The sequence below is a fragment of the Grampus griseus genome (assembly GCF_964374135.1).
Source record: "Grampus griseus genome assembly, chromosome: 8".
NCBI lineage: Eukaryota > Metazoa > Chordata > Mammalia > Artiodactyla > Delphinidae > Grampus > Grampus griseus.
Genome location: NC_139002.1, coordinates 101438965 through 101460648, shown reverse-complemented (window position 1 = coordinate 101460648; position 21684 = coordinate 101438965). Strand labels below are relative to the sequence as shown.

Below are 21684 nucleotides of genomic sequence, written 5' to 3'. Positions count from 1 at the left end.
TGAACCCCGCACCGACTACCAACATGTACACAGTGTAGTCTTGCCAGACACCTAAGGTTGGCGCTATTGTTGTCCTCACTTTACAGATGGGACATTAACAAAAGAAAGGGTAGGAGGAAGCCAGACTACCAGCATTTAAGTTTCGTCCTCGGTGACTGAGGTGTCATGGAGAAATCTTAATCAGGGAGCTGATGAAAGGATCAGTTATTGTGTTTTGCAAAGATCCCTTTGGCAGTAGCGCGGAGGATAGCTCAATTGCCGGACAGGATGAGCAGGTCAAAGGGTGCGCACATTTCTATGGCTCCTGATAAACACTGATAAATAATTTTCCAACCGGTTGCGCTAAGGGGCCATATCGAGAGCTGTCTTGATTCGCCCAAGGGTTTCAGGGCGGCATCGCCCTTCTACACCGCTGCGGGGCACCCGGGCTTGGGCGGGGGAGTGTGAGCTGCCTCCCGGGCCGCTGCTCCTACGCCCCGCCTGTCCCCTCAGCGCCAGGTCCTGGCAGCCGGGCCAGGCCTGTGTTTTCTGGCTCTCTGCGGCACCCGTCCACGTCCGCCTCCACGTGACCCAAACAGATTCGGGCACTTCCGCTTCCTCTAGGCTTTCTTCTCGTCGGTGTCCAGGGCCGGTCTGGAGCCAGTGAGTGAGCGAGCGTCCGGTTGGGGCCGTAGGGGGCGGGTTTCCGCGCCGGCGGGGGACGCCCCGCGTTGACCCTCTCCGGCCTTCTCGTCCCTTCCAGGTCCCCGCGGAAGCGGCGGTGGCGGCGTCATGGCGGAGCTGACGGCTCTGGAGAGTCTCATCGAGATGGGCTTCCCCAGGGGACGCGCGTAAGGGAGCCCCCTAACACCCGTCCGCGGGGGTCGCCGACCTGTCCAGGCCTTTACCCCAGCCTGGCCTCAGGCTCTACGCCCCAGCCTGACCATCGCCATGGCTCGTGGGCGCTATTCACGGTGTTTCTGCCCCCAGGGAGAAGGCTCTGGCCCTCACAGGGAACCAGGGCATCGAGGCTGCGATGGACTGGTGAGCGCTCAGACCGGGTAGCAGGTGGCTGGGGACTCCTACGAGGGGCAGCCTGAACATTAACTTCCCTCCTGACTTTCCCTGTCAGGTTGATGGAGCATGAAGACGACCCAGACGTGGACGAGCCACTAGCGACCCCCCTTGGACATATCCTGGGACGGGAACCCACACCCACTGAGCAAGGTGGCCCTGAAAGTCCTGATCGAGGGACCCACTGTGATTATTCAGGAGGGCCTGAGGAGGAGGATGAACGGGTGATAATACTGATTGTTTGTCTGTAGGACCTGAGTCTGTTGTGGGAGAAAGCAAACCCGTTTTGACTGAAGAGGAAAGACAGGAACAGACTAAGAGGTATGAAGAACAAGCTCCCATTTCTGAGGCTCCTCCTCCACCTCTCCCCAGAGGTGTTTGGGCCTGTGTTCCCGGATTCTGTTTTCTGAATCCCTTGTTAATAAACACACTCTCCCAATTTATGTCCATTTCTCTTGAACTCTTTCCTCTCTGCAATACAGGATGTTGGAGCTGGTGGCCCAAAAGCAGCGGGAGCGTGAAGAAAGAGAGGAGCGGGAGGCACTGGAACGGGAACGGCAGCGCAGGAGACAAGGGCAAGAGTTGTCAGCTGCCCGACAGCGGCTACAGGAAGATGAGATGCGCCGGGCTGCTGAGGAGCGGAGGAGGGAAAAGGCTGAAGAGTTAGCAGCCAGGTCTGGGTGCTGGGGGTGTTGGCCAAGAGATGAGAAAGGAATCAAGATTTGCTTTGTCAGTGTCTGACCTACTTTCGTTCTGTCTGCATTCCAGACAAAGAGTCCGAGAAAAGATCGAAAGGGACAAAGCAGAGAGAGCCAAGAAGGTAGGTGATTGGGTACATACTGAGGGTCATGAAGTAGGGGGACTAGTAAATCCCCTTTTCTAGCTTCAGAGGGAGGGGTTGGGCTTAGTGCCTGATTGTTTAACTTTATCCTCCAGTATGGTGGTCATGGGGGTTCTCAGCCATGCCCACCACCAACAGAGCCAGGCCCCGTTCCCTCCTCTCCCGGCAAGGAGCCTCCCACGAAGCGAGAGTATGACCAGTGTCGCATACAGGTACTGATTCTGATTTCTGTCTTGCTCCTGGGACCCTTTGTTGGCTTGTAAGGCACCCAGCCCAGCCCAGAGCTTTTTTCAGTTATGTACCCTTTGCCAAACCTCTTCCATCTTTGTAAATGACTTTTGAAATCCTACCTGCTCTGCTCTTAGGAAAGATATCAAATTTTACTTGCCCTAGTCTTATATAAATCTATCTCTCTTTCATATTCAGCAGTTAACTTCTTACTTGTTCACCGTATTTTCCTTTGGCTTATTATACAGCTATTTGCACGATGTGGTACCTATCCAGATATTTTGTGTAATCTGGTCTTTGTTTTCCTTAAATTGTGAGGGAGCTAGGAGTCTCTCTTCAGTGTTCAGTAAAGCCAAGCCTAAGTGCTTGTTCATTAGCTGCTTTAAATAGTAATTATGCTGCTTCAGTCTCTCTAAGAGGAAGGAGAAACCAACTTTGTTCTTTTCCTTTTCCTTACCTGGGCACTTCACTCAGTTTTGACACTCACAATTCTGTATTTCTGTCTTGCCTTCCAGGTCAGGCTGCCAGATGGGAGCTCACTGACCCAGACATTCCGGGCACGGGAACAGCTGGCAGCTGTGAGGCTCTATGTGGAGCTCCACCGTGGGGAGGAGCTAGGAGGGGGCCAGGATCCTGTGCAGTTGCTTAGTGGCTTCCCCCGGCGGGCCTTCTCAGAGGCTGACATGGAGCGGCCTCTGCAGGAGCTGGGTATGACACGTGGGACCTGAAACCAGGAGGGGGATAGGGGACATGCCCGAGAAAGGAAGGGATGCAAAGAAGGGACTTTGTGGAGATAGTGTGAGGCCAGGAATTTGGGGGGGCCGGGGAGGGTGGGCAAAAAGTAGATCTTTTGGTTCAAACCTGTTTTGTTCCATCTTCAGGACTTGTGCCTTCTGCTGTCCTCATTGTGGCCAAGAAATGTCCCGGCTGAGAGGCCTTTATCCCACCACCCTTCTCTGATCTCTCCATCTTTGATAAAGCACTGACATTACCTTCCTAATAAATAGACCCTCTGAGTTGTGTATGCGACTGACTCCTTCCTGAATGGCCGGGAGGGACAAAAGGAAGGCTTTTAGAACAGACCCTATGCTTCCTCTTAAATTTCCACGGGAGACTTGTTTCTAATCTCTGGGTCTGATGAGTTGCTTGGGAGGTTGAAGGGGAGAGGTGCTGGAGTGGGGGGTGTACGTTGGATAGCATCTTTTGCTCCTATGGGTAAGGCAGTACCTAAGCCTGAAATCCTTAGTAGCTATGTGCCTTGACTTCTTTAATTAAGCCTAGTTTCTTCTTTAGTAAACAGGGATAATAGTGCCTGTTAATTGGGGTTGTGGGGGCTTACGTAATGCTGACGTAAGGTGCTTTGGCACCGTGCCTGGCACCTGCTAAGTCCCCAATTAAGTATTAGCTACTAGAAGGGTAGTTTTTAAAATGTGGCCATTCGGGCTTCCCTGGTGGCGCAGTGGTTGAGAGTCCGCCTGCCGATGCAGGGGACACGGGTTTGTGGCCCGGTCCGGGAAGATGCCACATGCCGCTGAGCGGCTGGGTCCGTGAGCCATGGCCGCTGAGCCTGTGCGTCCGGAGCCTGTGCTCCGCAACGGGAGAGGCCACAACAGTGAGAGGCCCGCGTACCGAAGAAAAAAAGAAAAAAGTGGCCATTCACAGTGAGAGGAGCCATAGTGTGACCTTCACAACTGCATCTCTTCTGCACTAAAAAGCATGAGTACTTAATATATACCACGCAGTTTTAAGTGCTTTGTATGTATTAACTGAGATGTGAAGGCAGTATTATCTAGCTGTAGGTACAATGATCCCATTTTAGAGATTGGGACGCCAAAGCACATGACTTGTCCAAACTGACAGAGCTAGCAAGTAGCAGAACCTGGACACATCTCTGGGGAGCGTGACTCTAGGGCTCAGGCTCTGAACTGCCGAGCTCCCCTTGCGCTGCTGCTGCTCACCTCATCCTCGTGCTCCCTCAGACAGCTGCTGACCTCCCTCCTCTCATACCCCGACTAGGAAAGAGGCCACAAGTAAACTGTAAAGGTCGCACATGACAAATGTGCTCAGCTTACGACTTCACCATCTAGTAGCTGAAAACTGCACCAATGCTCATATCTGGGTTTACACCTCAGTGTTACCAAGCTTTATTTAGTGTGTTCCGGCTTTATTTAATACAAGCAGCCCCCCCCATCCCCCATCAATTGCAATCTTGTTTGGAACCACGGGACATAAAATAGACAAAAGGGGAGTGAAATGGTTGACTTCGCTGTAGGGCGGCCACCCCACTGATAGCTTTATCTCATCCCATCAGTGGCATCGCCAATGGATCCTGTGACGGATTCAGAAATTGAAAGCCACTGCAGTGAACGCCTTGTGGGAGGAAAACCCCAGTGCATTTAGTGAGAGGCTGCCCTGTGCCTGGCACTGCACTTTACATTCCTAAGTTCACCTTTTTACAACTCTCAAGATAATTGTCACCATTTATTTATTTATGTATTTATCTGCACCAGGTCTTAGTTGCAGCACTCTGGATCTTCGTTGCAACATGTGGGATCTCTTAGTTGCGGCATGCAAACTCTTGTTGCAGTACCTGGGATCTAGTTCCCTGACCAGGGATCGAACCAGGGCCCCCTGCATTGGGAGCACAGAGTCTTAGCCACTGGACCACCAGGAAAGTCCCCATTATCACCTTTTATGGAACAGGACTAAGGCTCAGAGGTTAAAAACATGGAGTTGAAACAAGATCTGACTCAAAGCACACCCCTTTTACCGTTCCTACCACGAATTAAGGTCACAGAAGGCATTATGGCACATGTTAATTGCTAGAAGCCCCTCTCCAACCTCATTCGAAGGACAGGCACCCAGAGTGTCCTCTATGCGTATTTACTGCACAAGAGTTTCCAGGATAACGATTTCAAGAACATCACTTGGTTATCCCTGAAAGTACACTCACGCAAACCACGTGACCTGACGTGTGTTTTGAAAACGTGGTCGCTCTGCCTATAGGGCTTCAGCGTCACATGAAGGGCGGGGCAGGCGGGAGCTGCACTCAAGCTCGCCCGCAGCACTGACCCCCATAACACTCTAGGCTTTTATGGGCGTCCAACCGCAGTGCTCACTCTCTGGATGGAGGAACATGATTTATTGGTTCCTTCAGTTAGCCACATCCGATGCCCTGGCCCAAGACGTGGACGTTAAAACACTGTCAGTGCAGGGTTTGGGGGGGAACGTGCTCACCCGGCGGCAGCTTCCCAGGTCCCGAAGAGGTCTGCGCGTGTCTGGACTCCCCGCCGGCCCACAGAGGAGTAAGGCCGGCTCGGGCTCCTGCGCTGCAGCGGAGGTCCCGGCGCGCACGGGGGCAGGTCTGGCCTCAGGCTGACTTCCCGCCGCCGCCACTCATCCAGTTCTTTCTCCAGGCGACGTTCTCTTGCGTGGCCACGGCCTCCTGCAGAGTGGCCAGAAGTAGCTCTTTGGTCCCGGCCACCTCGTCCCTGCGCTGCGGGTCCTGCTCCGGCATCTCCTGCGGGCAGAAAGGGAGGTTCGTAGTCCGGGCTACCAGCCTGCGGTTCTCCGCCCGCTCGCCCCATCTCGGCCTCCCAGCTGCTCACACCTTTAGCATCGCCTGCTTCTGCTGCTCTCCCGGGGTCACGAGGACAAAGAGCGCGGTGCCCACGCCAGCCCCCACGCCCAGCACTGCGCCCACGATCAACGCTTTGCGCAGGGTCTCCATGGCCGACCGCGCGACCAGCGAGACGCACTCCGGAGCCTCCAGTAGCCTAGCAAGGCCGCCGCGACGTCTCAATCTGCGCAGGCTAGAACGCCTCACACAGGAAACCATAGAGACGGGGCCGGGCTAGAGAGGGCCCGGCCAGAGAAACGTTTCGAAGCTAGAGCGCCTGGGTGTTAAGACTAGGTTCAGCTGAGGAGGTTGACCACGTCAAGAGGTGTTGGCACCCAGGGCCGAGCGTGGGGCCCCTTGTCATGAAATCCCGAGGAGGATTGCTAAGGGGAGTGTAAGTGTCTTCATTGTTGCTGTGAGTTTTACAATTGCCCAGCTCCGGAATGTCCTGATCAATAGAGGGTCAAGGCTGTGCTCTGTGCTTTTCCAATACACTACATAAGGACATTCAGATACTTATAAACATCAATCTATTGACTGCCTTCAATCCCTTCAACTCCTGAACAAAAACTCAAAGCCAAGTGTACCGGGTGGGGGGAAGGGTATATTTATGTTTTCTTTTTATTTTACTTGTTGAAAGTAAACGTTACCTTTCTCTTCACGGTATATAACCTTTTTTTTTTTTTTTTAAACCATGGATTTTGTGTAACATACCGAATTCTAGTTTGGAGAAGAAAACACCTCTTAGTTGTGTGACCCCGGGCAAATCGTTTAAGTTCTTTGTTTCTCGGTTTCTGCATCGGAAAATGAGGCTAATAACAGTATTTATCTCATAGTTTTAGGATAATTAAATAAGTTTATATGAAAAGCATTTAAAACAGTTCCTGGCAAATAGCATACACCATAAAAATATTCATTAAATAAGATACAAAGAAACATGTCAATGAGGGAGACCCAGTAAGAACCAGAAAATTCCAAGTTTGTTATCAAAGCTCTTCACTCACAGGGCTTTAATCCAGATGCCCTCGTTAACTCCTACTAACGCCTTTCCCAGTGTCACCAGGGAGTGAGTAGAAATAAAGCTCCTATCCCACCTCTTGGGATTGTCCCCTCCCCTGAAAGGCCCATAATCTCCTTGCATGTCAGCCTCTTCTCCTCAGAAGTGATTAAGGGGCCAGGCGCCAAAGCAGATTAGAAGAACAGTCTGTGGGGTGCTCTGGGCAGGGATACTCTACTGAGTTCAACCACCCTGCACTCCAAGAATCAGCACCCATGGCCCTTGTGCCAGGGAGCAGCGAGGATGGGCCTTGGCCTAGAGATAGCCCAGGCTCCTCCCAGCAACCGGAAAGTCCTAGACTCACCAACCCTCTCTGGGACGACAGAGGAGAAATTGGCCAGGTTGAAGGTCACCAGGATGTTCAGGTTAGTACTTCCCCACCTTGTGTCTTGCTGTTGGCTCATTCTAATTTGGCCCAAGCCCCCTGCTGTGCCCATCCAGGTTGTCTGTCAAAAGACCCGCCTCCCCTCCATCGTGGTGGAAGCCGCTGAGGCTGAAGGGAGTGAAGAGAGTGGGGAGCTCCGGTGGCCACACAAGGAGCTGCAGCTGCTCACTGATGATGAGGAAGAGGAGGTTGAGGTCTTCCAGGACCAAAGTGAAGAACCAGGTGAGGGAGGTGGCTGGTTCAAATGAAGCTGTTGTGAATGGGATGGTCTAAGCAGGACAACTTAGTTGTGTCTCTTGCATTAAGCAGCACACAGTAGGTGCTCAGTAAACACAGTGAAGAAAAATGTAGAGGTGGGAGATAAAAGTCAAGGTGGGGCTTCCCTGGTGGTGCAGTGGTTGAGGGTCCGCCTGCCTATGCAGGGGACACAGGTTCGTGCCCCGGGCCGGGAAGATGCCGCAGAGCAGCTGGGCCCGTGAGCCATGGCCTCTGAGCCTGCGTGTCCGGAGCCTGTGCTCCGCAACGGGAGAGGCCACAACAGTGAGAGGCTCGCGTACCACAAAAAAAAAAAAAAAAAAGTCAAGGTGGTTGGCAAAGTTGATGAACTTTAAAAGGCAGTTGTGATGTCAGATAGGTGACACCTTTTAATATGTATTTTTAATACTTTAAGATATTTTTGTCATGGGGGAAAGAATAAAATCACCCCAAATCCGACTACCCAGAGATTAACATTTTGGATGCCTTCTCCTCCAGATTTTTCTTCATGTCTATATACTGTTGCAGAAGCTACTTTTACTATATGCCAGGCACTGTGCTGAACACTTTTACATATATTTTTCAGGACCCAGTGAGGAAGGATACTTTCTCCCTCATGAGGAAACTGAAGCTGTTAAGTTAGGCTCTTCATTATAATTGCTGTATTATTTTTATAAGCAAAAATTACATGCATTTGTTTTATCTTAAAAAAAAATCCAGTAATATATCAGGTATATTTTTCACTGTTAATGGGCTCTAACTCCCTCCCTCCCACCCCCCAGGCTGGACTTGGAGCTCACTGGACCCCAAATCTCCCTTAAGAACCTTTAACCCAGAACTCAGCTGGGGGCAGGAACAGGTAGATCAAGATGCCTACTGGATTCCAGAGGAGACAGATTGTCAGGAAGCCCCCAATCCCTGTCCTCTCTGGGACTCGGCATCAGGTTCCCATGTGTGCAGAAGCTGCTTTGTGGAATATTCCCATTTCCTGCCTCCCAGGAGCTTTGAGGGTAAGTATCACTCTCAAACATTTTACCTAGGTTTATGAAGCCCTTCTACCTATCCTTTCACAGTCTTCCCCTTTTACAAGCTGAGAAAAATGAAGGCTTACAGGTTAGGCCCCTGGGTCACACACAAGTCATATCCAAGGAATTTGGATTAAGAATTCCTATCTGTGCCTTTAGGAGTTCGGTTAACTGGGATGGGGAATGACCCACTTGTACCTTCTTTATTCAGCACTCATCTTGTGCCTGGCACTGCTAAGTGTTTCACCTGTTGTTGTATGGAATCCACATAACTCCAGGTATTATTCCAACCTTGCAGATGAGTAAACTGGGGCACAGAAATATTCAATACTGTGTGCACACAGCTAATAAATATGAAAGCCCGCATCCAAATCCTCATTTTCCGGTCATCTTGCCAAGACAAAAGCTTTCTCCAACTCCTCACCCAACAGAAACACTAGGGTCAGGTTTTAAGTCTTTAATTGGAGCCTTGAACCAAGTAAGCAAAGTAGGTGATGCCCCCGAAAGGGCCCAGCTCCTGCACAGACACAGTGCAGCCTTGGGACCCTTGCTCCAGGCAGGGCAGCCGCACATCAGGGTCCTCATCTGAGAACTGAATCAGGGTCCCCCCAGGGCTTAGGACCCTCAGGCACTCTGACAGCAGCTGGTAAGCCCCAGGCAGACCAGCCTGGGCAAGAGCATCCCAGGTACCCTTGTCTAGCACTAGATGGAAAGAGCCTGAGGAAGCCACTGGCTGCAGGTTGAGGGCATTAGCTTGCATGAAGTGGAGGCGTGAGGCAGGGTGCCCCGGGCACAGGGGTGTTTGGCCTTGGCCACCTTCCAGGAGGCTGTTCATGTGGGCCACAGCCACAGGAGAGGAGTCCACCCCCAGCACGCCCACTGGGTGCGGGCATTTGGTGTAGAGGCCCGTGCACAAGCTGGAGGTGCCACAGCCCACGTCCAACACCCGCGGTGGACAGGCAGCTGGTGCCTCCTGCAGCAGCGGCAGTAGGAGCCCCTGGGCTTCCTCGTATCCAAAGAACCAGTCGAAGGTGCCCGCGCTGCCCTGACGGGGCTGGGCGGGGAGCTTATCCCAGAGGCGGCGGTCCGCCAGGCAGCTACCAGCCAGGGAGCCTGTGGACGAGTGGAGGACTTGCGTCACCCAGCGCCCAGTTCTAGCAAAACGCGACAAAACCCACACCAATATGGCCTGGGGCTTTAAGCGGCACAATTTCAGGGACTAGACTCCTGTGTAAGAAAGAACCCAACTTGCCCTTCCTCTGTCCACCTTCCCTACCCGCCACGGCGCGACGGGCCGCCGCCAGGCTCGCCAGGTGGAGGGTTCGGCGCAGGGCTGCCATCCGGAGGTGACGGCAAGGTCGGCCGGAGAAACTTCTGCGAAAATGTCGCCCGTACTCCGGCAGGGGCCTGAGGTCCAAAGGAAGATTTGCAAAATACGCTGTGAGGAATCACGCGTACAGCCTCCCTAACTCTGCAGCCTCGGAGAAAAGGAACGCGGACACAAACTTACTACGGTACGAACGGCTTTTATTGTTTGCAACGGGAAGTGGAAGAGGAGGGGATGCGACAGCTCCGGCTCCTGGGGCGGCTCCACAGACCTGAAATCAAAGGAGAAGGTGTGAGCACCCCGGGGAGGAGTCTGCTGAACCTCGGTTCTGCCCTGCTCCTTGGAGCCCTGTGTCCCGGCGCTTGAGGATAGAACCCGCGGAATGGAAGCCGCCGGTACCGAAGACATGACGCCGAGGGGGCCGGAGCCCTTTCCCTCTACCTCCGTACATTACGCGGACCGGGATCGCACGCCCGATCCCCGCCAAGAAAAGGAGGGTCAACAGGCCCCACCCAGAAACCCCGCACGGCCAGCCGGTGAAACCACTAGAACCGACACTCACTCAGTCGCTGTCCTCGGAAAGGCCCAAGCACCGGCCGGGCTCCTTTATATAGCACCAGGACCCGCCCCCTCCCAGCTGCGATTGGCTAGCGGAGGACTGAGGGGTGGGGCGCACACGGACCCTGCGCAGAGCTGAAACGCTGGACCCTGAGCTGGTTTCGCAACGCAGCAATGGGTGCTCCGGGGGGGAAGATCAACCGGCCGCGAACGGTGACTGTGTGGGAGCCCAACCCTGTTTCCCAAGCGTCCTGGAGCCCTTTACCCTCGCCCGAGATGGACTCGATGGGCCAGTGTCGCCGGGTGCGGGGTCCCGGGTCGCGGTGCACGGCACCCCTCTGATTAAGCATCTTCCTCCCCCTTAGGATCTGAAGAAGAAGCTGTTCAAGCGACGGCGGGTGTTGAACCGGGAGCGGCGACTGAAGCACCAGGTGGTCGGGGCTGTGATAGACGAAGGGCTGATCACGAGGCACCACCTCAAGAAGCGGGCGTGAGTGCCAGACCCTCTCCCTTTTGGTCCTCCCCACCATGCCTCCTTCCCTCCTCCTTGTCGAGCTCCGGAGCAGCTAACACCTTTTTGCTTTCCTTGTGTACTCACGTTTATGCAAGGAACGTTTGTGCCTAAACTCTGCTAGTCTCTCACTGTACCTGTAGCTCACAGCCTTTCTTTGGTTCTTGGACTCTGATGAGAATCTAAGGAGAGCTGTGGACTCCCCCACCTCCCCAAGTAACATTATTCACTCGCACAGATTATTTATTTATTTATTTATTTATTTTGCGGTACGCGGGCCTCTCACCGTTGTGGCCTCTCCCGTTGCGGAGTACAGGCTCCGGACGCCCAGCCGCTCCGCAGCATGTGGGATCTTCCCGGACCGGGGCACGAACCCGTGTCCCCTGCATCGGCAGGCGGACTCTCAACCACTGCGCCACCAGGGAAGCCCCACACAGATTTTTTTATAAGTACATTTAAAAGCACACACATAAGTGTGCGGCGAATCATTCGATGAATTTTCACAAGGGCACATGTGAGATTTTGCATATAATCTGAGTCTTGGGGCAGAGTTCCCACCCCATTCTTTCACTGACTTGTTTATTATAAATATTTAGTTTATAAAGCGGCATAATAAATATATTTGGTCCTTGTCTCTGCTTTCTGGCAGAGCTAAATTTCCTGAGTGATAAGAGTGACTTTTTGTTCATAAGGATCCCCTTTTGAGCACACCTAAATTTATGCAAATGGTGACTTAGCGTGGGGCTGGTCATCAGAAAGATGAAGTGATTAGAGGATTGGAAATTTAATTCCCTCTCACTGCCTGTGGGAAGGGGGTGGGTGGGTGCTGTAGATTAAGCTCTACACAACCTCTTGAACCAGCTCCTGATTGGTCAACTGGTGGAGTTACTGGGAGGCTGGCTCACCTGGAGAGAGCATGGAACCTCTGGCCCCTTCCATACCTTACCCTATGCTTCTCTTCCATCTGACTGTTCCTAAGTTGTATCGTTTTATAATAAATCAGTAAATGCAAATACATGTTTCCCTGAGTTCTGTGAGCTGTTCTAGCAAATTATCGAGTCTGAGAAGGGGATCATGAGAACCCCAATTTATGACTGGTCAATCAGAAGTACAGGTAACAACCTGGATATGTGATTGGCATTTAAAGTGGGGGAAAACTTAACCTTTGGTATCTGTTGCTATGTCCTGGTAGATAGTGTCCAAATGGAGTTAAATTTGTAGGACACCCAGTCAACGTCCATTGAGAATTTGGAGAATTACTTGATGTGGGAAACCTCCCCCACCCACCACATCTGCTGTTAGAAGTATCAAGAATAAGGGACTTCCCTGGCGGTCCAGTGGTTAAGACCAATTGCGCTTCCAATACAGGGGGCATGAGTTCGATCCCTGGTCATGGGAACTAAGATCCTGCATGTTGAATGGCCAGAAAAAAAAAAAATGTGTATACATATATATATATATATATGTATTTATATATTTATATATATTTATAAAATAGGAGGAAACGTTTCTATTATGTACTAAATTTTAGCAATTAATGTTACTTTATGTATGTGTTAAGACTAGTTTTAGGTAAAGTAACAGTTCTTTGACTTGGATCCAAAGACCTTTTCAGTAACCAGGACCACTGTGTGGTCTGTATTGGTTCAGGTTAACCTGGATATTTTTGCTCTTACCAATCCTTCAGGTCCAGTGCACGTGCCAACATTACTCTGTCTGGGAAGAAGCGCAGAAAACTCCTCCAGCAGATCCGGCTTGCCCAGAAAGAGAAAGCAGCCATGGAAGGTGAGGCGAGGGCACAGAAGCTGGGGTGAGGGGGCAGCTGGGTTCATTTGGGTTCTTTAATGCTTCCTCTTTCCCTTTGCTCAGTGGAAGCCCCCCTCAAGTCAGCCAAGACTAGTGAACCACAGCCCAAATCAAAAAAGAAGACAAAAGTCCCCCAGGATGTAGACATGGAGGACCTTGAAGATAAGAGCTAAATGTCACACCCCTTCCACCAGAAGATTCTCAGCTGGAGCCAGGAGGACTCGATGGTTATTTCAGAGGACTTTGGAGAAAGCGTTGCTCCTTTTCACTGTCCCCAGATTCCTCTTCCCTAATGGCCTAGTGACCTGCCCTGGAGGGATATATTGAGAGGTAGAGGGTAGAAAAGAAAGATTGGAGAGGGGGTCCTAAGCAGTCAACTCCGTTTGTAAAAAAGCCCTAGCATTCTCACTGAGATGTGTGTGATTAAATGTAGGAATGGGGATAGGCCATGAAAAGGGGCTGTGAGTGTGGAAACAAGACAATTAGGAAACAGGACCCACAGCTCTTACTTGACCAAAGGCAACAAGAAGCTACCCTCCATGATGGCCCTGTCTCCCCGATGAGTGACACTCCATCTTTCCATTTCTGACAAAAATAAGGTGTTCTGTAGAGATAGCAGAGGAGGTAATGGTCTTGATACTGGCCCTACCACCTCCTCTGTGTGACCAGGGTGGACAAGTGACCGTGGTTGTCTCTGCTTCCTTTGCTGGATTATATTTTTATAAAGTGAACATTATTTTTCCCTTTTAACGTTCAGAAATTCTGTTTGTTGGAAGCCAGGGCTGGGGTGGTTAATTAAAGTGAGAAGCTATGTGTGCAGAGATGTGGTCAACTGGGGAAAAGCATATTCTCTCCTTGCTCTGTTAATCAGTGCAGGCTTCCTGGAAGAGGGAGGGTTTGGGTACAGTGTTGTACTCCGCCCTCCTCAAGTTTATATTTTGAACATTTTCAAACCTTCGGTAAAGTTAAGAAATTAGCACACTGAGCCCTTAAATATGCACTCTACTTGGATTTACCAGTTTTTAACATTCGGCTATACTTGATCTCCTTACCCGCTTGCATATATATGTGTGTGTTCAAGTATGTATAATTGTTGTCTTTGCTGACTCATTTGAAAGTCAGTTGCAGATGAGATTTTATCCCTTAGTACATGCTTCTATATAGCCAAAACACCTACGACATTTAACATTGGTGGAATAGCTAAAATTCAGGTTTTCATATTCACATTTCCTCAGCTGTGGATAATATTTTTTATAGCTGTTTATTGTTTCCTCAATCCAGACACCGTTAAGGATCACGCATAGCATTTAATTGTCATGTCCCTTTAGTCTCCTTCAATCCAGAACAGTACCCCTACCTTGTCTTAGGTGACTCGGTGTCTTCGAAGAGTCTAGCCTAAATTAATTAATTAAAGAATATCTCACAGCCTGGGTTTGTCTGAGTGTTTCCATATGTTTCCTCATCAATAGATGTAGGTTAAGCATTTCTGGGAAAAATTCTACATAGAGGATATTGTGTACTTCCCATTGCATTTCATCAGGAAGTAAGTGTTGACTGAAAAAAAAAATACACAACCTAAAGGTTGAGAATTATGTTTGATTCAGCAGACTTGCTGAAAACTTAAACCTGGAAGACAGCCTGTCAGATAGCTCTGAGGTAAGGGAGGAGCCAGGATATAGAGGTGTTTTTGCAACAAAAACCAGGTAGTTGGAACATCAAAGATTATTGTTAATTAAAAAAAATCAGACTTCTCAAGTTAATTAATTTAGTGCTTTTCTATGTATGGGAAGATGCAAGAGTCTCGGCTCTTTGATATGCTCCTTAACTACCTATGGCCAGTATCCTGTTCTTTTTCCTCCTGAATCTCCTCCTGAATCACCGCTGGGGATGGCTGCAGTGGTTGATGGTTTGATGGAGGGCAGCCTGTTTGGAGACCGTCGGAGACGGTCATAGTGGCTGATTGCTTGATGGCCGCAACATTGTTTGTTTTCTGATACACCAGGCAGGCGAATTTTTCGTCCACACATATAATATTAGTTTGTCTCATTATCGGTGATTCCTAGTGTTAAGTGGGTGTCTGTCAGATTTCTCCACGGTTAAGGTATTCTTTCCCTTTGTAATTAATAAGCAATCTATGGAGTGATACTTTGAGATTGTATGAATACCCTGTTCCCCAATGACCTCTCAACAATGGTTTTAGCATCCATGATGATCCATACCTGAATTAGTTAGTGCTGCAAAATGGTGATTTTTCTAATTGTATCATTCATTCATCCATGTTACTCATTTTACATATTCTGTAAAGGAAACCCCTACTTCCTTTTTAAAATCTCATTTTGGTTGTTAAACATCTGTTACTATCACTTTTTCATGCTCCAAATCATACCAAACTGGCCAGCCAAAGCCTGTGTCTTTTTTTTGAGGGGGGGTTCCGGGGGGGCACACAGGATATAGCATCTTGGTTCCCCAACCACGGATTGAACCTGTGCCCCCTGCAATGGAGGCACAGTCTTAACCACTGGACCACCAAGAAAGTTCTGGTCCTGTGTCCTTTTGACACAGCACCACCAGTATCTGAGCAATCCCTTGCTGTCTGGCACAATGTTCCAGGCTCACCTGCTACTTCCCCTGGGCTAAAACTTGGTATCAGCTATTTTTCTATGGAGACAGTATTATGTCCAGTTTTGAACACAGAAAGGAAAAAGTACTTGTGTGAAACTGAAATATATTCAGAGGCGGTAAGGAGAGGAGGGGAGAAGCTGCAGGGAGAAGGAATTTCAACATCTTGGGATTCTCATCTCCTTTCATAATTTTGTTCTACCCCCTGTGCCTAAGGCAGAAAGGAGCTTGCTGTGTTCAAAGAAGAGTTTCTGTACCTGGTATTGTGCTAAATTCTTTACACAAATAATCTGAAGTGGGAATTTCCTGGCAGTCCAGTGGTTAGGACTCCATGCTTCCACTGCGGGGGCATGGGTTTGATCCCTGGTCGGAGAACTAAGATCCTGCATACTGCATGGCATGGCCAAATAAAGAAAAAGAAAAAAAAAAGAGAGAGAGAAAGAAATAGGTGAATAATCTGAAGTGATCTTTGCAAAAAGTTTGTGAGATACGATACAACATGCGCCATTTTACAGTTAAGGAAAGGGGCTCCGAGCAGCTGAGTCACTTGCTCAGGGTTACATTGCTAATTAATAGCAGACATGAATCCTGATCTGTCTAACTCCAAAACAAGCACCCTTAGATTGTGAAATCTTTAAGGGCAAGGACCACATAATAGTCTCATAGCTGGAAGAATTTATCGGGTTCAAAAGGCACTTTTTTTTTTGGCCATGTCGTGAGGCATGCGGATCTTAGTTCCCCCACCAGGGATCTAACGCATGCCCCCTGCAGTGGAAATGCAGAGTCTTAACCACTGGACTACCAGGGAAGTCCCCAAAAGCCACTTTTCATAGATCAAAAGTCAAGGCCCAGAGAAGGGAAGTGTTGGGTCCAAGTTTGAAGCAGAGCTAGGAGCAGAAATTGTCTCATTTACTGTCCTAGAGCATATACGCTTCATGAGTGATCGAACTTCTAAAATTTAAGGATAAATATAGAACCACCATAATTAATCATTTAGCTTTTAAAACACCGTCACTTCAAAGGTATCTTTAGAACCTACCATCTGGTGTTATTCTAACTCACATTTCCACTGAGAACAATAAGCCCTCTGGTTAATACAGGCCTCAGAACCTACCTTCCTTTTCATTCATCCAACCAACTATTAAGAGCCTGCTACATGCCAGGAAGACACTGTTGTATGTGATGATGATAATGCCTTTAACAAAACTGGCAACATCCCTGTTGTCAAAGAGCTGGAGTTCATTCAACAAATATAATAAAAACAGCTGTTGCTTATATAGTGCTTACCTACCATTGCAGGCACCAAGTGCTATACAGTAAACATATTACCTGGTTTAAATTTTCACAAGCCCGTGAGGTAATTGTACTATTAACATCCCGATTTCCAGAAAAGATTAATTAAATCCAATTAAGTGGTCGCAGCTAGCCTTAGTCTGTGTAAATAGCCCTCTCGGGGGAAAAAAGTGGTTGCGTTGAGGGTGGGTCGGCTTCCCGCTCTCGGGTGCAGTCCCGTTCTGGGACGCCGACTCATCTCGGAACCAATGTGTGAGGGTCACGGACGTCGCCGGATTGGTTTTCCTGAGAGGCTTTGTCGCTGGTTCCTTTCGGGTTTCCCGGCAGCGCGCATGCGCCTCCTGCGCTCCGCCGCTCCCGCTTCGGGCTCGGGCTAGGGCTCCGGGATGTCCGCGTTGTGCGACCCTCCCGGGGCCCCAGGGCCTCCCGGGCCTGCCCCGGTCTCCCACGGTCCCGCGCCGCTCAGGTAGTCAGAGCCCCTGGCATCTTTCCCTACCGCGGGGTCCCGCGCCGATAACCAGCCTTCTCGGCGGAAACCCGGATCCCACCTCGAGAACTCGCGTCCGGGTTCTCAGAGATTCCCGGACGGGTCTTCCCAGAACTCAGGGACTGCCTCACTAAAACTCTGGGCTCCAGTGCCCGCACTCCCAAGATCTCGGTACTGCCTACCCCTAAACCCCAATGCCCAGTTACCCCGGATCCTGGCCTTGCTCTTCCAAGAATTGGGAATATCAGAACTCTTGGGAAACCAGGTGCCCTGTCCCTTAGACCCGAGGGAACCCAGGGTCCCCTGACTTCATGGAGACTCCCTGAGCACCCAGGCCCAGAAACCCACAGAATGCTTTCTTCTAGCCTTTCCCTTGCTCTCCAACGGAGACACTCCCCTCACCGTAGAGTGTTTTTTTTGGAGGAACCAGAGATGAATGGCACAGTCAGAGCCTTATCAACCTCTAGAGGATGCTGTCAGAAAATGCAATAAGAGGAAGTAACACTGGCTTCTGAACCTCTAAGACTGAACCCATATGTTTCAGGAGGGGAAGGGTTGAAGGGCATTAGCTTGTCTCTGCCCTGGGGCACCTTGATTGCTGGGGCATACTGAGGGTTCTGGGAAGGTGGTGGCTGTTGATGTGGTGGAGTCCAAGTGGTTGGTGGTTAGGATGCTTGCAGAATATGGGAAGAAGCAGGTTTGGGGAGGGAGAGCTCTTACTAAGGGGCAAATTTGGGCTTAGAATTTTCGTTCCATTAAGAGCAAAATCCAGCGTTCTCGTTTGTATGTAGGGGGGAGTGCAGTAAAGCTAGAAAGGTGTGTTTAAAGCAGATGTTACAGGAACACAAACTATACTTACTCAATTCAACAAATATTTATTGAGTATTTCCCATGTTCCAGGCACCCCAGTAGAAGAGGATCCACTGTTGAAAAGCAGAGAACTGTTAACTACCCTCTTGGACTTTATAGTCTGATTACTTACCTTGGTTTCCTTCCCTGTAAAATGGGATCATAATGGTACCTACCTTATTGGGCTGTTATCTGTATTGAAATAATACAAGTAAAGTACTTAAAAGAGAACTTGATGTACTACAAGAGTTATCTAATATTGATACTATTGTTATTTATTAAAAGAAAAATAGCGAGCATTTACTGAGTAACTAGTGTGACCTAGATATGGTGCTTACGTGCTTTATGAATATTATCTTTTGAGGGAGGTACAGTTATCCCTATTCTACATAGAAAGAAACTGAAGCTCACAGAGGGAATGTAACTTGCTCAACAGCTCCCAACACTCTAACTCTGCTTCTTTTGCTTCCTTACAGTGCTCAGGAGCTGTCGCAGGAAATCAAGGCCTTTCTGACTGGTGTAGACCCTGTTCTGGGCCACCAACTCTCTGCTCGGGAACATGCTCGCTGTGGCCTTCTTTTGCTCCGCTCTTTGCCACCTGCGCGGGCTGCTGTGCTTGACCACTTGCGAGGTGTCTTTGATGAGAGTGTCCGGGCCCACCTGGCTGCCCTGGATGAAAGCCCTGTGGCTGGTCCACCTCACCTCCGTCCACCGCCACCCTCCCATGTCCCTGCTGGGGGACCTGGTCTAGAGGATGTGGTGCAGGAAGTGCAGCAGGTGCTGTCTGAGTTTATCCGGGCCAACCCGAAGGCGTGGGCACCTGTGATTAGTGCATGGTCCATTGACCTCATGGGGCAACTGAGCAGCACTTACTCGGGCCAGCACCAGCGTGTGCCCCATGCCACTGGCTCTCTCAACGAATTGCTGCAGCTGTGGATGGGCTGTCGGGCCACACGCACATTAATGGACATCTATGTTCAGTGCCTCTCGGCTCTCATTGGTAGTTGCCCAGATGCTTGCGTGGATGCCTTGCTGGATACCTCTGTCCAGCATTCCCCACACTTCGACTGGGTTGTGGCGCATATTGGCTCCTCTTTTCCCGGCACCATCATCTCCCGAGTTCTCTCCTGTGGCCTTAAGGACTTCTGTGTTCACAGTGGGGCTGGAGGTGGAGCTGGTGGCAGTGGTGGAGGCTCTTCTCAGACCCCCTCTACAGACCCCTTCCCTGGATCTCCTGCCATCCCTGGGGAGAAACGGGTGCCCAAGATTGCCTCAGTTGTAGGCATCCTAGGGCACCTGGCCTCCCGCCATGGAGACAGCATCCGACGGGAGCTCCTGCGAATGTTTCATGACAGTCTGGCAGGGGGCACTGGCGGCCGGAGTGGGGATCCCTCCCTTCAGGCCACAGTTCCCTTCCTCCTGCAGCTGGCAGTCATGTCACCAGCTTTGCTGGGCACAGTCTCTGGAGAGCTGGTGGATTGCCTTAAGCCCCCAGCTGTGCTGAGTCAGCTGCAGCAACACCTGCAGGGATTCCCCCGAGAGGAGCTGGACAACATGCTGAACCTGGCCGTGCACCTGGTGAGCCAGGCCTCTGGGGCAGGTGCCTACCGCCTGTTGCAGTTCCTGGTGGACACAGCCATGCCTGCCTCAGTCATTACCACCCAGGACCTGGCTGTGCCAGACACCGTGCGTGAGGCCTGTGACCGGCTGATCCAGCTATTGCTGCTGCACCTGCAAAAGCTGGTTCATCACCGGGGAGGGTCTCCTGGGGAAGGGGTGCTGGGCCCCCCCCCGCCCCCCCGCCCTGTGCCCTTTCTAGATGCGCTAAGAAACCACGTTGGAGAGCTGTGTGGAGAGACGTTACGTTTGGAACGAAAACGCTTCCTCTGGCAACACCAGCTCCTTGGCCTGCTCTCTGTTTATACCCGGCCTAGCTGCGGACCTGAGGCCTTGGGCCATCTCCTGAGCCGGGCCCGAAGCCCTGAAGAGTTGAGTCTGGCCACTCAGTTATACGCAGGGCTGGTGGTCAGTCTCTCTGGCCTCCTGCCCCTGGCCTTCCGAAGCTGCCTGGCTAGGGTACATGCAGGGACTTTGCAACCTCCCTTCACGGCTCGGTTCCTGCGTAACTTGGCACTGCTAGTGGGGTGGGAACAGCAGGGTGGTGAGGGCCCTGCAGCCCTAGGGGCCCGGTTTGGGGAGTCGGCCTCAGCTCATCTGTCTGACCTGGCTCCTCTCCTGCTCCATCCTGAGGAGGAAGTAGCCGAAGCCTCTGCCTCCCTCCTGGCCATTTGTCCCTTTCCTCCGGAAGCCCTGTGCCCTTCCCAACTCCTGGGACTGGTGAGAGCTGGAGTGCATCGCTTCTTTGCCTCTCTCAGGCTGCACGGTCCCCCAGGGGTGGCTTCCGCCTCCCAGCTTCTTACCCGCCTCTCCCAGACCTCCCCGGCTGGGCTCAAGGCTGTCCTGCAGCTGCTAGTTGAGGGAGCCTTACATCGGGGCAACACAGAACTGTTTGGTGGGGAAGTGGATGGGGATAATGAGACTCTCTCAGTTGTTTCAGCTCCTTTGGCTTCGGCCTCCCTGTTGGACACAAACCGGCGGCACACTGCAGCTGTGCCGGGCCCTGGAGGGATTTGGTCTGTTTTCCACGCTGGAGTCATCGGCCGTGGCCTAAAGCCACCCAAGTTTGCCCAGTCACGCAATCAGCAAGAAGTGATGTATAACACCCAGAGCCTCCTCAGCCTCCTGGTGCACTGCTGCAGTGCCCCTGGGGGGACTGAATGTGTGGGCTGCTGGGGGGCTCCCACCCTGAGCCCGGAGGCAGCCAAAGCAGTGGCAGTGACCTTGGTGGAGAGTGTGTGTCCCGATGCAGCCGGTGCTGAGCTAGCCTGGCCTCCTGAGGAGCATGCCCGGGCCACCGTGGAGCGGGATCTCCGCATTGGCCGGCGCTTCCGGGAACAGCCTCTGCTCTTTGAGCTGTTAAAGTTGGTAGCAGCTGCTCCCCCAGCCCTGTGCTACTGTTCCGTGTTGCTGCGGGGGCTGCTGGCCGCCCTCTTGGGCCATTGGGAAGCCTCTCGCCACCCTGATACAGCCCACTCCCCCTGGCACCTGGAGGCATCCTGCACCCTGGTGGCTGTCATGGCTGAGGGAAGCCTCCTGCCACCAGCCCTGGGGAATATGCACGAGGTATTTAGCCAACTGGCACCTTTTGAAGTGCGTCTGCTGCTGCTCAGTGTCTGGGGCTTTCTCCGGGAGCACGGGCCCTTGCCCCAGAAGTTCATCTTCCAGTCAGAGCGTGGCCGCTTCATCCGGGACTTCTCCAGGGAGGGTGGGGGTGAAGGTGGAGCCCATCTGGCTGTGCTGCACAGTGTCCTCCACCGCAACATTGACCGCCTGGGCCTTTTCTCTGGCCGTTTCCAGGCACCTTCACCGTCCAATCTCCTTCGGCAGGGGACATAGCCTTTCCATGCTCCAGAAGCCGAGGGAGGTTGAGCCAGGAGAGACAGACAGGGGGCTAAGGTGCTGCAGAAATGTGGAGGTTTCTCTTCTAAGACCTTGGCCTAAAAGAGCGCTGTCACTTTCTTCCTCCCCCACCTTTTTTTCTAAATAAAATTTGCCGAGTTGAGAAAAACAAGAGTCCGGTGCCTCTGTCTGATGTGGAGAGCCGGCAAATTCGGACAGCTCCTGTCTCTGAACAATCCCGCCCCCTCCCTCAAGCCCCGCCCTGGCCCCGCCCCCACCAGCATCTAGAGTACGCTCTCGGCCAATGGGACA

General features: G+C 51.5%; 5 protein-coding genes across 6 annotated transcripts; 3 read left to right on the top strand and 2 right to left on the bottom strand.

Moving 5' to 3' along the window:
- Nucleotides 1-571: 571 nt before the first annotated feature.
- On the top strand, nt 572-3140 carry UBXN1 (UBX domain protein 1). Its single transcript, XM_082660705.1, has 10 exons — nt 572-642; nt 743-830; nt 970-1023; nt 1112-1206; nt 1305-1374; nt 1536-1727; nt 1822-1873; nt 1990-2106; nt 2638-2830; nt 3004-3140. Exons 2-10 carry the CDS (start codon nt 772-774, stop codon nt 3051-3053), a joined length of 882 nt encoding a protein of 293 aa, XP_082516831.1. The 5' UTR covers nt 572-642; nt 743-771; the 3' UTR covers nt 3054-3140.
- A 1149-nt stretch (nt 3141-4289) lies between these two features.
- UQCC3 (ubiquinol-cytochrome c reductase complex assembly factor 3) lies at nt 4290-6033 on the bottom strand. The gene is made up of 2 exons (XM_082659352.1): nt 5733-6033; nt 4290-5642 (listed from the first exon to the last, which is right to left on the bottom strand). Exons 1-2 carry the CDS (start codon nt 5958-5960, stop codon nt 5493-5495), a joined length of 378 nt encoding a protein of 125 aa, XP_082515478.1. The 5' UTR covers nt 5961-6033; the 3' UTR covers nt 4290-5492.
- Nucleotides 6034-8911: 2878 nt separating this feature from the next.
- On the bottom strand, nt 8912-10831 carry CSKMT (citrate synthase lysine methyltransferase). Of its 2 annotated transcripts, none has more exons than XM_082659351.1 (4): nt 10614-10831; nt 9974-10061; nt 9740-9870; nt 8912-9576 (listed from the first exon to the last, which is right to left on the bottom strand). In XM_082659351.1, the coding sequence occupies exons 3-4, from the start codon at nt 9801-9803 to the stop codon at nt 8921-8923; spliced, it is 720 nt and encodes a 239-aa protein (XP_082515477.1). In that variant the 5' UTR covers nt 9804-9870; nt 9974-10061; nt 10614-10831; the 3' UTR covers nt 8912-8920. The 2 variants fall into 2 exon arrangements, with proteins under 2 accessions (XP_082515477.1, XP_082515476.1); XM_082659350.1 differs by lacking the exon at nt 10614-10831 and adding an exon at nt 10353-10362.
- LOC309825710 (uncharacterized protein C11orf98) lies at nt 10490-14158 on the top strand. The gene is made up of 4 exons (XM_082659353.1): nt 10490-10561; nt 10714-10838; nt 12547-12644; nt 12729-14158. Exons 1-4 carry the CDS (start codon nt 10523-10525, stop codon nt 12836-12838), a joined length of 372 nt encoding a protein of 123 aa, XP_082515479.1. The 5' UTR covers nt 10490-10522; the 3' UTR covers nt 12839-14158.
- A 2762-nt stretch (nt 14159-16920) lies between these two features.
- On the top strand, nt 16921-21526 carry INTS5 (integrator complex subunit 5). Its single transcript, XM_082660366.1, has 2 exons — nt 16921-17043; nt 18390-21526. The coding sequence occupies exons 1-2, from the start codon at nt 16964-16966 to the stop codon at nt 21367-21369; spliced, it is 3060 nt and encodes a 1019-aa protein (XP_082516492.1). The 5' UTR covers nt 16921-16963; the 3' UTR covers nt 21370-21526.
- The last annotated feature ends 158 nt before the right edge of the window (nt 21527-21684 follow it).